Here is a 13,844-nt window from a genome sequence, read left to right on the forward strand (position 1 = left end):
CCAGGCAAAGCTTGTGCATAAAGCCAGCCAGTCCACTGAATGAATGTTCTGAATGAAGTCATACCCATGGTTTGGGGGTGGGGTGGGGGGGGGAGTGGAGAGCAGGGAATGGAGGAGGGAGGGTGGGTAGGTGGATACTGCTCAAGGTGGGTGGGACTGTTCTAAGAAGGGAGGGCGTGGGAACCTCTTCACAGAGTGCATTCACACTGCATACACTGGCAATACAATGGCCACAGAACCACAGCAGTGAAGGATTAACTCTGTCAGGGCATGAGCACTCCCTCCAAAAAAGATGTGACCTTTCAAGCTTCCTACTAGGGACCCCTTTAAGTTAACCGGTGGTCAGAAATGCCACCAGAGCCAACTCAGTCCCCGCAGGAACGACCATGGGGCCTGCGTACAACCTCTGAGCCTTGCTCCAGGAGGCTCACATCCATGAGCCCAGGAATCAAGGGAGGGAAATGAACTTCAGACACCTAGCTGCTCTCGGAGACAGAGGGCACAGAGACAAAATGGGCTAGAATTTACCAAAACATCTGGCTTTTCACACCTCCTAAATCAGCCACAGGAAAACATTCCCTTCCTTTCAGTTTTGGATGAAGGCACCAAGGTATGGGAAGAAGAAGGCAAAAGTATGCACTTAAAAAAAAAAAGTCAACCTAATGAGAAAACAAGATTTGAGGAAACCAGTTCCAGAATGACGATGTAAACCAGATGACACTTGCCGGGGCGCTTCAAACACACAGCAGGGCGAGGGAGGAGAGGACAGGGAGGAAGGCGAGCTTCACCAGAGGATTTATGCTTTCTGCTTTCCATAGCCAGACAAAGGCTACCAGTCACCACCTATGGGCATGAAGCATGCAGCTGTCTTCCTAAGACAGACTGCCCCCCAAGTGTAACCATAAAGGAGCACACAAAGAATAAAGACTGTAAATGAAATCTTTGTCGGATTTGTTCTACATATTCTGATCTGTCCATCCACCCTATGATGAATTTAAAGACTCTGCTGGGAGTGAGCCCTAATGAGTTCATGAGTCAGGGAAAGAACTGAGAAGATGGATTCTCAAGTCATGCGGAGTCTGATGGAGGGTATCCTACTTCCTCTCACCTTGCAGAATCCCAAGAGAGTGGCAAGTGTTAAAGTCTACTAGGTGGGGGCTGGGGGGTGTTTTTAGTTACTTGGTGTCATACCCTACTTCCTGCTTTCAGCCAAGTAGAGCTCATGTCTCACCCTCTGCCCAGCTGGCCCAAGGTAACTCACATGGGGCCCAGACACAACTCCATGGGAGATAACCTCCTTTGTGTATAATTTAAGATTAATATGAAACCTTCAGGCTTGGTCCAATCAAAGGCATCTCAGCTGGGAACTCTCTCAGTAATAGACTCTGGTGGGGTCTTAATCTATCTGCTAAGGTTGATGGATTTCCAGTCCAATGGCTCTCAGGTGTGAAGAAAAATATCAAAGGGAAAACCAGATTCTAACCATTGGCAGGTGTGCACTGATTGCCAACTGTCCTTTCTGTACTCTTCCCCCAAGCAGAAGACACTACGAATTTCAGAGGGCTCGCCATGGCCGTCACATAGCGGAGAAGTCCACATAAACACATAAGAGCTCACACCAGCTTGGAACGCACACGCTGGGGACTTAGGGCCTATGCTAGCATGGAGAAGGGTGCAGCGTGGGCCACTCCTCTGTTCAAGGTAGGCAAGAGCATGCCGCATCTGTGTGGGTGGAGACAGAGGGAGAGCGGGCAGGTCCTCAAAGAGAGGAAGGATCCACATACATGGGAAAGCAAAAGATGCAGAATTCACATTCTGGAGCTCAAGCCCTGATGGGAGACAAAGACCGTTCCCACAACACGCTTCCATTCTGGCTCAGGTGAATAACTGCAGATGGAAACCAGGAGCGCAGCCTCTAAGCTGGACTGGGCTGCTGGCCTTCCCACTGGCTCGATCAATCACAGTGTGCCCAGTAACTGCAGGCGTGAGAGTATGGGCAGAGGACCACTAAGGGCTGGACCAGAGCCCACCACTCTTGAAGACACACCAAGAAACTGTCAAGGAATTCAATCCTGAGTGTTTCACAAAGTGACCTAAGGGCCCAGACGAAAGGAAGCAGCTTCCATCCAATGCCTGGGGCTCCCCAGCTCAAGGCCCCTTCCCTCACCAACACACACACACACACACACACACACACCCTCCACTTCTAGGAGGCAGGGAGGAAGAATTCACTGGACAGGAATCTTGATTTAAAAACGGCTCTCACACAATCAAAACTTGACAATTCCATGCAAGGGTGATAATAGCACCAGGGTTTTTTGTCTGGTTCTGTTCTTCTCTGGGGAGGTGGAATGGAGGCACTGGATTAACGAAACCCTCTCTCAGTCCGGATGAGAAATTATCTCATGCTTTCAAGCATCTCAGTCTTAATAGAGCAACATATGTCCCAGCATTTATGACACCAAGAGAAGGGACTCTGGACCAGTGAGGTCAAACGACACACCAGAAAGCTACGCCTCTGCTTGCATCTCCTGAGACGGCTGTTCTGTGTCCTCCAACATGAAAAAGGAAGAGGAGGGAAGAAAGACCTCAGTTGAAAGAGAGGGTTGGGAGACCCATTAGGAAGTCCACTACATCATGGCTGCTTGAGCAGGTGCCGCAGAAACCAAGTTTGGAAGCTGCCCTGGCCAATAATGAATACTTCACCAAAAGACCTGGGATGGGGTAGGGCGGGGACCAAGACGGGAGGGGGTTGGGGGTGGGGGGTGAGGGTGGGCCATGGGGAAGGGGTGAGTAAGGAGGGCTCTGTGTGAGAAGCCTGGTGCCCTCCCCAGGTCAGCAGCATCTGGAGCTGTTTCTCTAGCAGACAGTAAAGAACTCGATTACATCCAGTTAACTGTGCTCTAAACTGATTATGCATGTGCTGGGCTAATGGATTACATTAGCAAGAGGAAAAATAACATGCAATCAATCTCCATTTACTACAGGCCACACCAGGGCCTAGAGAAAAACTGACTCTCAACCACCTCCAGTCCCCACCCCAAATCTCCAGACTTGTGACACCCCATGACAGTGAGCCCCTCAGTGGCAAGAGAAGCCTGCTTTCATCGCACTGTGGGCCAGAAAGGCTTGGCTCAAGTCTCAGAACGAGCCCATTTGTGTTGTCACTCGGGAGTGGGTGAGAGCTCCCCGCCCCCACAGCAGAGCCACAGCAAGCCAAGGGACATTCATTACCCAAGGACTAATGAGACCAGACTAATGACCCATGGCTCCTGACACAGGGAATTCTGCTCGGAATGCGGGGGGTGCTCATCCCCGGGGGTTGTGCCAGCCAAGCACGTTGTTGGGGGACTTCCGTGAAGCACCAGCTCCCAAGTTCTATCCTGTACCCCAGTATCTATGGCCCTTCCACCTGCCTTTTATTAAGCAGGAGATTTCTCCATCTTTTGAATGAGAGAGAGAGAGAGAGAGAGAGAGAGAGAGAAATAAGGCTGGGGAGGATGAGTGTCCATAGTTCAGCCAAACACATATGGAAACACACAAATTGCTTCCCTTACATCCACCTCAGAAACTGCCTCAACCTGACTCGTTAGGTGTGACCTGTGAAGTGGTCTGGGGACCATAAGGGATCATCTCAGTGAATCCACCACGTCCAGGCCCTCCAGAAGCAAAGCCAAGGGTGTGGTGTATACATTTATATATATACTCTTATTGGAGGATGCAGTGTGGAGAGTTAATCACCATGCACTTTTTATAATCTAAAGGGCCTTTTTTTTTATCCCCTCGGACGGAAGAGGCTGGCTTCTTGTCACTTCTCAACAACCCCCATCAGAGTCGCATACGATCTTCCATGGCCACATGGAGCACTGAACTAATTTTGCTCAGTCAGGTTCTCTGGAAACAGTTTTTTCTATGGGTTTTCCATCAGGTTTTCTTGACCACATCAGCAGCACCCAATGGCCACTTCAGACTTTTAACGTAAACTGACCACAAGGAGCCTTTTCTTTCAATGGGGGCACAAAACAAATCCATCCAGGGAGGTTCTTGCTCACTTAGAACGAGGGTGTGGGCTACTTGGTGTGCAGACCTTCCCCCACTGCACCACACCAGCCCATCCACACTGGTGTCGGCAGTCAATTCCGGAACCTTCCATTCCCACTACCTTGTTCTTTCGGCGTTCTCCTCCTCTCCCTAACATGGTTTCTGACCCATGCTACACAGGCCTCCCACCAAGCTGAAAACGAGCAATTGTAAAATGAATCACAGTTACCAACCTCGGCAGAGACTGATATGGGGAAAGGACCTGAAGTCTTCCTTCATTGGAGTCTCCCTTTAAAATCGCCATGAGTAGGAAGGGGATGAAACTATACGTCAGGGTCAACAGAAAGGCTCCCTTGGCCCAAAGATGTGGGAACTGGCGTGGAAGGCAACAAGAGGGGAGGGTGATGGTAAAAGGGAGAAAATGCAAAGGGAGGGTGAGGGTATGGACGGTGTGTGGGAGGAGGCTGGGCAGATTTATGGCAATTTGTACCTGATTGTTCATACTAAAGCCATTATGGGATGATTAGAGAAAAAGGTGAGGCTTTAAGTCCAGTGAAAATCAATAGAAACGTCTGGAGCAATTCTGCCTCGCAAGTGAAAGGACTATTTACAGTATGTGAGCACCTCCTCCTCACCGTTACTGTCTATAGACTGAGAGAGAGCCTGGAGGGGGCAGGGAGGGGTGGGAAGGAAGGAAGGAAGAGAGGACAGTGGGAGAGGAGGAGGATGGAGGATGGGAGAGGCCCAGGGGAAGAGGAGAGAGGAAATGTAAACATGAGGAAGAGAAGGGGCCACAGGACAAGGAAGCAGAGGGGCAAAGAACAAAGGAGGCCCATCAAATGATCCTAAATTTTCCCCACGGCATGTGCCACCTTCCAGCCAACTCCGTATTTTATTCATCGTGTTTATCACCCATCTCCCTGCAGAAGAACGGAGGCACTATGAGGGCAGGGATCTCCTGGTCTATTCTGTGCATCCAGCACGGCTCCTGGTATCGAGCAGGTGCTCGACGTGTATCTGCTGAAGGAGTGAACGAACGAATCAATGAACCAACAAATAAATGAACTAAGAATTCCAGGGGCGTCCAGGAGAGAAGATAAAAGGGGGAGGGGAGTGGACGAGACAGAAGAGGAGAAAACGAAGCACGCAGGGCACGGGGTAGCACCAGAACGCAAAGGTACACAAAAGCAACAGCGAACAACTGTCGGGGAAAAAGCCAACTGTAAAGAGTCGAGGGATTCAGTATCAGGCTGCCCTCCAAATGGGGCACATCTCAAAGAGAACCTGCAGTCACCAGAAGCTGCCACCACGTTGGGGCTTCATGAGGAAGCGGATGCCAGCTCCCCTTCCAACACCCGGTCACCAACCAGGCACCGAATCCGCTGTGACACGGGCTGTCATCCGTGCCCGGCCATCCCCAAGTCCCGGGGACCCAACGTGCGCCTTCCAGGGGGCAGCCCGGGTCTTACCTTGTACAGCTTCAGGCTGGCCTCATGCCTGGAGTTGACCGTGTGCAGCCGCAGCTTCTCCAAGCTGTTGGTGTAATAGTCACACGCATTGCACTTGAGGTGGACGGGGTTGCCGATGGCCACACACTTGAGCCGCCACTCATTGGCTTTGCCGCCTTCCTTGATGTGGGCCACCAGCTGGTACTTCTGCACATGCTTGTCCGTCTTGCAGTGCAGCTGGAAGTTGGCCTTGAGCTGGGTGTTGTAGCGGCAAAGCTTGCACTGGTACGAGTCCCCCATCACAGCCTTCCACTCGTCCTCTGGGAGGCTGCGCTCCACGTTCATGTGCAGCCCGAGCATGTCCAGGTTATCTGTGGTGAACTTGTTGCAGACAGCGCACTGGAAGAGCTTCAGCGATGGGTCGTTGGTCTGGATGAAGCTCTCGCCCAGGTTCATCAGCTCCTCCGATACCAGCTGCCCGCCCCCGAGGCGCATGTCTAGGGGGATCTCACCGCCCACTGCAGGGAAGGAGAGGAGAAGACAATCAGAGGCTAGGCTCACAGCTGCAGTCCTAATGCAGGCGCCACCCAGCCTCCCCCACCCTCAGCCCAGGTTCCAGGAGAAGAAAGATCACATTTAAAGTGTTGCAAGGTGCTGCTAAGCGGAAACACCATCCCCCACCCCACCCCCCCAAAAAATTCAACTTTATGTGTTCAGATCTTTCCTATGGACATTCTGAAATTTGTAGAAGGCTTCATGGTGTTGTGGGTTTTTTTTTCTTTTGGAAAAAGAACACCTAGAACCATATTCTCTTGAATATTTCAATTCGGTCCCTCACTCAAATCCAAGAAAAGATAGGAATAAACATCATCCACTGGACACAACAAAATCAGAAATTCTAAAAGTTGGAAATTAGTTCCAGCTGTAATCTGAGATATGAAGCCTTCATGGTAAATCAGAATCAGGCCCAGAATGTATGTATCTACCGCAGTGCAGCCCAACAGAACTTCCCACCCTGTCTAATGTGCTCATGGCTGCCGAACAGTTGACACACGGCTAAATTGCAACCAAAAACCTGAATTTTTAGTTTTATTTATTTTTAATTCTTTCAAATTTAGATCGCCACATATGGCTAGTGGCTACTGCAGTGGAGAATGTAGCTCTAAATCTGAGATTTGGGGGACGGTTCCCCTGTTCCTTGGCACACCTCTCAGGTTAATATCCTAACTGCCCATCAACAGTGCCAGCTCCTCCCACGATTCCCCAAGAATACAGTCACTCCCTTTTCTGAGCCCCCACAATGCATGTAACATAGGTCTGCTATGGGACATGTCACATTCTGTTGTCATCAGCCACAGGCAGAGACTCGTACAGAGAGCCTCTTCAGGGCAAGAGTCCAGTCTTCTCCTCACTGAGCCTCTAGAGAGTACCCAGGCTCCTGCACAAATGTTGTGCAGCACAAGGTTAAAAAGGAACCAAAATGTTACAGGTTAAGGAAATGGGTCAAGATGAGTAATGAAATGCAAAGGTCAGCTAAACAGTTCCCAAAGAGAATGAAGAAGGCTCTGCTCCTCCCTCTCCACCCCTGTTATTTCTCAGCCCATCAGTGCCCTGCATTAACCAAGGGATGGGCTCTCATTCACCAGTGGTAATTAATACTGCAAACTCTTACTTGTATCATGAAAAACGCCAAAAGGAAAAAAAAACGCCACAATCTTCGTTCCATTACCTAGCAGCATACGGTCAAGCAGGACGCTGAGCACTGGCTTCTGGTTTCTACCTCTCCCCCAAACACATGCACACTTGAGCTATTATGCTTGCCCCTGCCCCTTCCCAAGTGATACTCAGACTTGACCTTTTACATGTGGTTGGACTGAGGTTATTTTTTTGTTAAACGACTGATTACAATCCAAGTTAGTGACTAATCAAAGATTTTTTTTTAATGATTTTCTTATTTATGCTACACAAGGCACGTCTAGTGAGATCACTTACAGGTTCTACTGAGCAGTCTGGCTGTGTGTGAAGCCTGTGGACACTCTAGCAAGCCACAGAAATCTTTTGCACGTGCATTCCACAAGGCTCAGGAAGCTTTCTACTTGTCTTCTCCCTTGCCATCTCCCCTGGTGAGAGGAGCCGTAACTAAGACATTCTTTTTAGGACAAGAAAAAGAAGAGAAAAAAAGCCTAAAAGCTCCATCCCTTAATGGGGAAGAAGGCCAAGTAGCATCCATGAAACACACGCGGTGTTCAGTAAAAGCGGAAACTGCCCAGAGGGTAAGACAAGGAGCAAACATATATTTGTTTCTGATGCCAACCACCTGAAGCATCACATCGTCTCCACTTTTTAAACTTAACCTCAGCACATCAATATTGCTCTAAAGAGAAATTCAGCTGTCACTTGCTGGATGCCTGAGTAAAAATGAGAAATCCTCAGAACATACAGAGGAAATAAGTCCCTATTCCCATTCCAAGCTCTTGAAATGCAAATCAAAGACAGACACAGAGAAGCAGTGAAATGAAGGCGACAGGCAAGCCAAAACTCCCTGGGAGAACTATACCTTGGAGGAACAAACCCAAGGCTTAGAATCCTACAATTCTGTAGAGCTAGAGGGAACTAATTCAGCCCCCAAGAAGAAAAAGTGGAGGAACCTAGCCCAGTGCACAGAAAGTTAGGAAGAGAGCCCCCTGTGAGTGAGAACTCAACAGAGGTTTACTCTTGAGCTACGCTGGAGAGATCACCTTGTCTTCGAGGGGGCACCCACGTCTAGCACTAGAATTTACACCCTGGCACAAGAGTCTGTGAATTAGCACACCTTCAGAGAGGCTGTGGATTAAAAGACACCTTCTAGACTCAAAGACAGAAGGCAGAGGACCCACTAAACCTCACGCAGGTGTCCTACAGCCAATTGGTTCTCTGGGAAACAGGCAGAGAAGCCCCTGCAAGTTACCCGTTTCTCAGCGCTGTTCTAAACTTTATCATCGGGGACCTGGGTGGCTCAGTGGCTGAGCATCTGCCTTTGGCTCAGGTTGTGATTCCAGAGTCCTGGGATGGAGTCCGGCATCAGGCTCCCCACAGGGAGCCTGCTTCTCCCTCTGCCTGTGTCTCTCTTCCTCTCTCTCTGGGTCTCTCATGAATAAATATGTAAAATCTTTAAAATTAAATAAATAAACTCTATCATCTAAAGGGCTTTCTGGAAGGATATTCAGATGGCCTCAAGCCTAATATCGTATCTACAAATGGCAGCAAAACCAACCAGACCAGATCCAAGGGTGCCGACCCTCTCCTTCGAGCCCTCCAGAAAGAAGGCATCCCCAGAATCAGCATCTGCTTGATATCACAAAAGAGAAGGTTCTGTCAAAGGAAGTAGGCCAACAGTAACTTTGTAAGCAGGAGTGTATTTCACAAAAATGTCTCTCCCCCTGCGGAGCCCAGCAATACCTCTTAACACCTACAGCCTTCTCACAAATGGCCTAATGGAAAGATCAGTAGGGTTGCAGACAGAACTGAATGTCATGGCTCTTTCACGTCTGCATCCGTTGGCTCCTACTGAGGTCATCCGACTTACACCGTAAGTCCTTTGGATACGTGCTCTCGTACCCTCACCCACTCAGGATAAAGTACTTGTGATTCTCGCTCCATCTCAGCGGCTCTTGTGGCCTGAGGTGGGCCCAGGAGGTTTCCAGAGACTGACCTTGGCTGATAGGCAGTAACTCTGAAAATTGAAGGGGCTTTGCTTGGCTGACCTGGGTAAGGTCCTTAGAAGAAAAAGCTCTGCTAGCTTTAAAAAATCAAGTATGGATCGGCTATGCACGTCCAGAACACAGGGATTCATTCTTCTGTTTCTTTTACATCTGCCATATGCCCATTATGCATGATGCCCTGCAGACTCACAGACACTTGTGTAAAAGCATGGTATTTTTCCACCTTAATTCAAGCCTTAGTCAGAATTACTGGTTTTCAAGATAATTAAAAATATCTCACTTTGACCCAGTATGAACCCATCCATTTTCTGTGTCTTCATTCCATTTACATTATATTTGATTTACTCCAAGATCTGCCTCCCCAAGATTTTAAATCTCCCGATGAGAAAACCCCAATTCCCAGAGGCTTAAAAAAAAAAAAAAGTCTTACAGTACGATGCCACCCTTTGGTGTGTATCCCCTGTGGTTCACTCTGGGGACAAATAAGATGATTGATCCCTGTGCATCCATTATTAACCAGTTGGTAAAACATCTTCAAATCGTTTGGTAATAAAGGATCCACAGGTCAATATTCCAAAATAGAAAACAAGATTAAAGTAGCAAGGATTCAAATTTAAATGCATAGCAGGAAAAAACAAATTAAATGCTATAAAATATAACTCAGCAGCAGCAAATAGCACTAAAGCACCACACGAAGACATGCCGACTGGTGAGGCTTGGCCCCTGGCGTTAACCTAAACCATGTCAGAATCAAGATACACGCTCACACTTTGTTGCCAAGAACTTACTCCCACGTTGGTAAGGGAATACTGTTTAATCAGGTCAACGCTACCACTGGTCCCAGGAGGTTAGCAGGGGCAGGGGATAGGGACCCAGGCAGTGCCTGTCTGAAGGACAGGTGGTGGGGACAGGAAGGGCCCAACCATCACATGGTCCTCATGAAACTGACCCGTACATTTTCTTGCTACAGAAGCTCTCCCCCTAAAAGTGAACACGATGCTTCTCATGCAAAGACTCATGGTTTTGGCATCCAAATCCTATCCCCTTGATCCCATTCTACATCTATGAAACCAGCTGGTAAGACCCTCTATCTGGACACAGCCAACTCACCTTCCCTAACATGGGTTGTTTTGTCATGGTAACAAAGGCTCTGCTAACCAGCATCTAACGGATGTTAAAATTTCACTTTCTTTGATGTACAACTTTAGAATTTGTTCATTTTTCATCTAGCACACCACTCCCAGGGCAATTTAATTCCCAACTATACTTATCATTGACAACTCATGCAAAACAAAAAAGGAAAGGAACAGGTCTCCTTCACCAAGATCCTCACGAACACGCTGGAGAACTCTGAGCAACGTATCTGGATGGCACCCTGCTCCGCACAGACCCAGCCTTTAGTTATCTGAATAAGGCACGCTACGGGTTTGAGTTGCTCTTACAGAGAGGACTGTCCCCCATTTAAAACTCGAGCTGCAAGTGTCCTGTAAGTTACAGTGAACATCGAATGGAGCCCCAAAGCTTCAGGTAATCGTGGCGAGCTTTCAAACTGGGAAAGGACGAAGGAAAAGAGGACGGGAAGAGAAAGGAGAGTAGACCAGAAGCCAAAAACTAGAGGCAACACTTAAATTTTCATCCCGGCCTGTGGGAGCCAGAGTGGAACCGTGTCTGCTGGATGCACACGGGCGGGGGGGGGGGGGGGGGTCCTTGAGAAAAATATCTGATCATCAGACACTCGAGGCCACACCAAACAACTCTTGAGAGAATTAAGAACCAGCCGCATCCACAGGACTTGACAGAACCAACCGTATCAACGGGGACCTCAGTCTATCCTCACTTCTCCCCAAACTCAAGTCATCAGAACAAACACACGCGCGCTCAGCCTCACCTAGAGCAGGCGTCATGGCGGCCATGGGCCCGGCGGGGTCCAGCTGGAATCCGCTCATCATGAACTGGGCGTCCGAGGCGGCGCTGTCCATCTTCAGGTTGGGCAGGTTCATGTTCTGGGCCAGGTAGTACTGGTAGAGCTCGGCCTCGGCGGGCGAGGGCAGGCTGCCGAGGCCCAGGTGGCGGTTGTGTTGAATCTGGGTCATGTTCTGCTGCAGGAGCATCATGTTATGCATGTGCTTCTCGCTGGTCATGTGGATGCGCAGGTTCCTGGCCACGTTGGTCTCGTAATCGCACACCTCGCACCGCCAGGTGGGTTTGGTTTTTGGTTTGGTGGGCGAGGGGGCCCCGCAGGAGCTGCCGATGTTGGCCGCCGCGGCCGCCGCCGCCGCTGCAGCTGCGGCCGCCGCCCCAGCCGAGTGGCTGAACACCTGCTCCCCGCCTCCATTCTGCAGGTTCTGCATGTTGTTGAGATGCTTGTCGGACTGCATATGAATACTGAGGTTGCCTTTGGTAGTTGTGGAGTAGTTACACACCTCACAGCGGAAAGGCTTGTAACCACACGTGTAGCTCTCGCCTCGCGCCAACCGAGGGTGGGGCTGCCCACTTTTGCAGTAGACACAGGAGCCCCCCGGCTCTGGGTGCTTCTCCTTCATGTGTGCCTCCAGAGTTTGCTGGTACTTATAGTGCCAGTTGCACTTGGGGCACTTAAGTGTCTTACATGAGTTCCGAGAATGCATCATGGTCATGTGGCCGCCCAGCGAGCGGGAGGAGCCCAGGACCGTGTCGCATTTGGGGCACTCCACGCCGCTCCCCGAGGGGCACTCCCCAACCCCAAGCTCGCAGAGGGAGCCAGCGTGCTGGTGATGGGGGACAAAGCCCCCATCGTCGCCCTCTGTGCTTTCATTTGGTTCTGGTGCTGTGGCATTGTCTTTATTGGCACTTTCGTCAGCAAAGTCCAGCCTCCTGCCGCCCTCTGCCACATTGGCCCTGACGCCCTCACTGTTAAAGCTTAAACGGTTCCTCCTGTTCGCACCATCAAAGACAACAAAGGAAGAAGCAGAGTTAGAACTAGTAGAAGCTGCGCCCCTCGACAGGGTCTGGAGCACATTAGGCATTAAGGGGGAGTTAGAAATGCTTTGGTTTGAGAGAGCAAGGTCCTTTTTGCTGCTGCTACCTGCCGCGGCCCCAGACTCCTCGTGGGCTCTGTCCTCCACTTCGTCGTCCAGCTCGCTTGGAAAGAGTCCTTTGCAACCCTCGTCTTCCTCCTCCTCCTCTTCCTCCTCCTCCTCTTCTTCCTCCTCCTCCGCCTCTTCTTCCTCCTCTTCCTCCTCCGCCTCCTCCTCGGCTGGCTCTGCTTTCTCGGAGAAGCAATCGGGATCACCCACTTCTTGCTTCTCTCCTTCTGCTGCCCCAGAGTCCTTGCCCTCTGAGGATTTGGTAGGACTGGAGGCCAGAGGCCCCAGGGGGACTGAGGTAATGGGGGTCTTCAGGACCGAGCTGGTGAGCCCGCCAAGGTTCAAGAGGGTGCTGGGGGTCAAGATGCCAGCCTGGGGCTGCTCGGGGCCAGCAGCAGAGCCGGCTGGGAGAGCCTCCTCCCCTTCCATTCGAATGCCACTAAATTTACCATAAAAACTGTGTCCGGGGCTTATGAGGTTAGCTGTGGAGACTAAAGGGTGTGGAAAGTTTTTGTTTTTTGGTTCCAAAAAACTTACAAGGGGTTCCTTGTCTTTGCCAATCCCTTGGATGATAGCGGAGATGTTCTTATTGCTAAGAATTTTCCGCTCGTCTTCACTCAGGGTCATTCGATGGTCGTGCACCGCGTGGGTCACAAACGAACGGACGTACCCGAAGGAGAGTTTGCACAAGAAACACATCAGGATGGGCTTCCTCTTGCCGTAGAGCACAAAGCCATCGAATTTGGACAGGTCCACATTGTTGGGAACATCTTTGGATACGCAGGAGCTTTTGGCAGAGCCGTCGCTGTTCAGGTAATCCTTGTTGCTTTTGTGTCGCACGTCAAAAACGCGGAAGCTGTGCAGGACGGGGCTGAGACCCGTCAGGGCTGAGGTATTCGGGAAAGCCTGGTCTGGGCCCTCAAACCATTTCCCGAAGGATGAGGCTATGTGGAAAGTGTTGATGATCTGTGGGTAGACTGGTGCAGCACAAGAAGGGTCCCCTTGTTTGCCCCCCGCCCCGGGGAGAGAGTTCAGGAAGAGCGAAGGGAGAGGCCCACTGCCACTGCCACAGGCGCCCCCGCTTTGGGTCAGCTGGCTCAGGCTCTCGACAATGTAGGCCGAGCCATCGGGCTGGTACACTATCTCCCCAGCCAGGTTCTCCACATCACTCTCCTCGTCCCCCTCCTCACTGGTGTCGCTCCCGCTCTCCTCTCTCAGGGGCAGCGGGGGGCGCGCGCTGGGGCAGTGGTGCTCCATGTAGGTCTGTAAGCTGGCAAAGGAGGCCGAGCACTCGTTGCAGCTGACCTCCTTGCCGGCGGGCTCGGCGGTGGGGCCGGCCGAGGCGCTGCTCTCCGCAAGGCGTTCATTGAAGGGGGCCCTCAGGCTGTCCAGGGGCCCGTGGGTCTCGCTTGTGGACTGCTCCATGCTACTGGGTTTGTCGGGGAGGTGGGTGCTGTTGACTTCAGTCCATTGCTGGTGCTGAGGGATACCGCACCCATTGTCCTTCCCCGAGACGACAGGCGAGTCACAGCCTTCCATGGTAAGGCCTGCGTGGAGCTTTCATTGCACCCAGTACGGATCGGACCTGA

At 50.9% G+C, this 13,844-nt stretch overlaps 1 protein-coding gene across 9 annotated transcripts in view; it reads right to left on the minus strand.

Moving 5' to 3' along the window:
- The window catches only part of ZFHX3 (zinc finger homeobox 3), a 244,988-nt gene that overhangs the window by 144,704 nt on the left and 86,440 nt on the right, over window positions 1–13,844 (minus strand). For 6 of the 9 annotated variants that reach the window (XM_041772942.1, XM_041772938.1, XM_041772939.1 and 3 more), the window contains 2 exons: window positions 11,079–13,840; window positions 5,511–6,007 (listed from right to left, as the gene is read on the minus strand). In XM_041772942.1, coding sequence (XP_041628876.1) covers window positions 5,511–6,007; window positions 11,079–13,794 — 3,213 coding nt within the window. In that variant the 5' untranslated portion in view covers window positions 13,795–13,840. The remainder of the gene's footprint in view (window positions 1–5,510; window positions 6,008–11,078; window positions 13,841–13,844) is intronic. The other 3 variants (XM_041772946.1, XM_041772947.1, XM_041772945.1) reach the window with 1 other exon arrangement.

Source organism: Vulpes lagopus, chromosome 10 (assembly GCF_018345385.1).
Source record: "Vulpes lagopus strain Blue_001 chromosome 10, ASM1834538v1, whole genome shotgun sequence".
NCBI lineage: Eukaryota > Metazoa > Chordata > Mammalia > Carnivora > Canidae > Vulpes > Vulpes lagopus.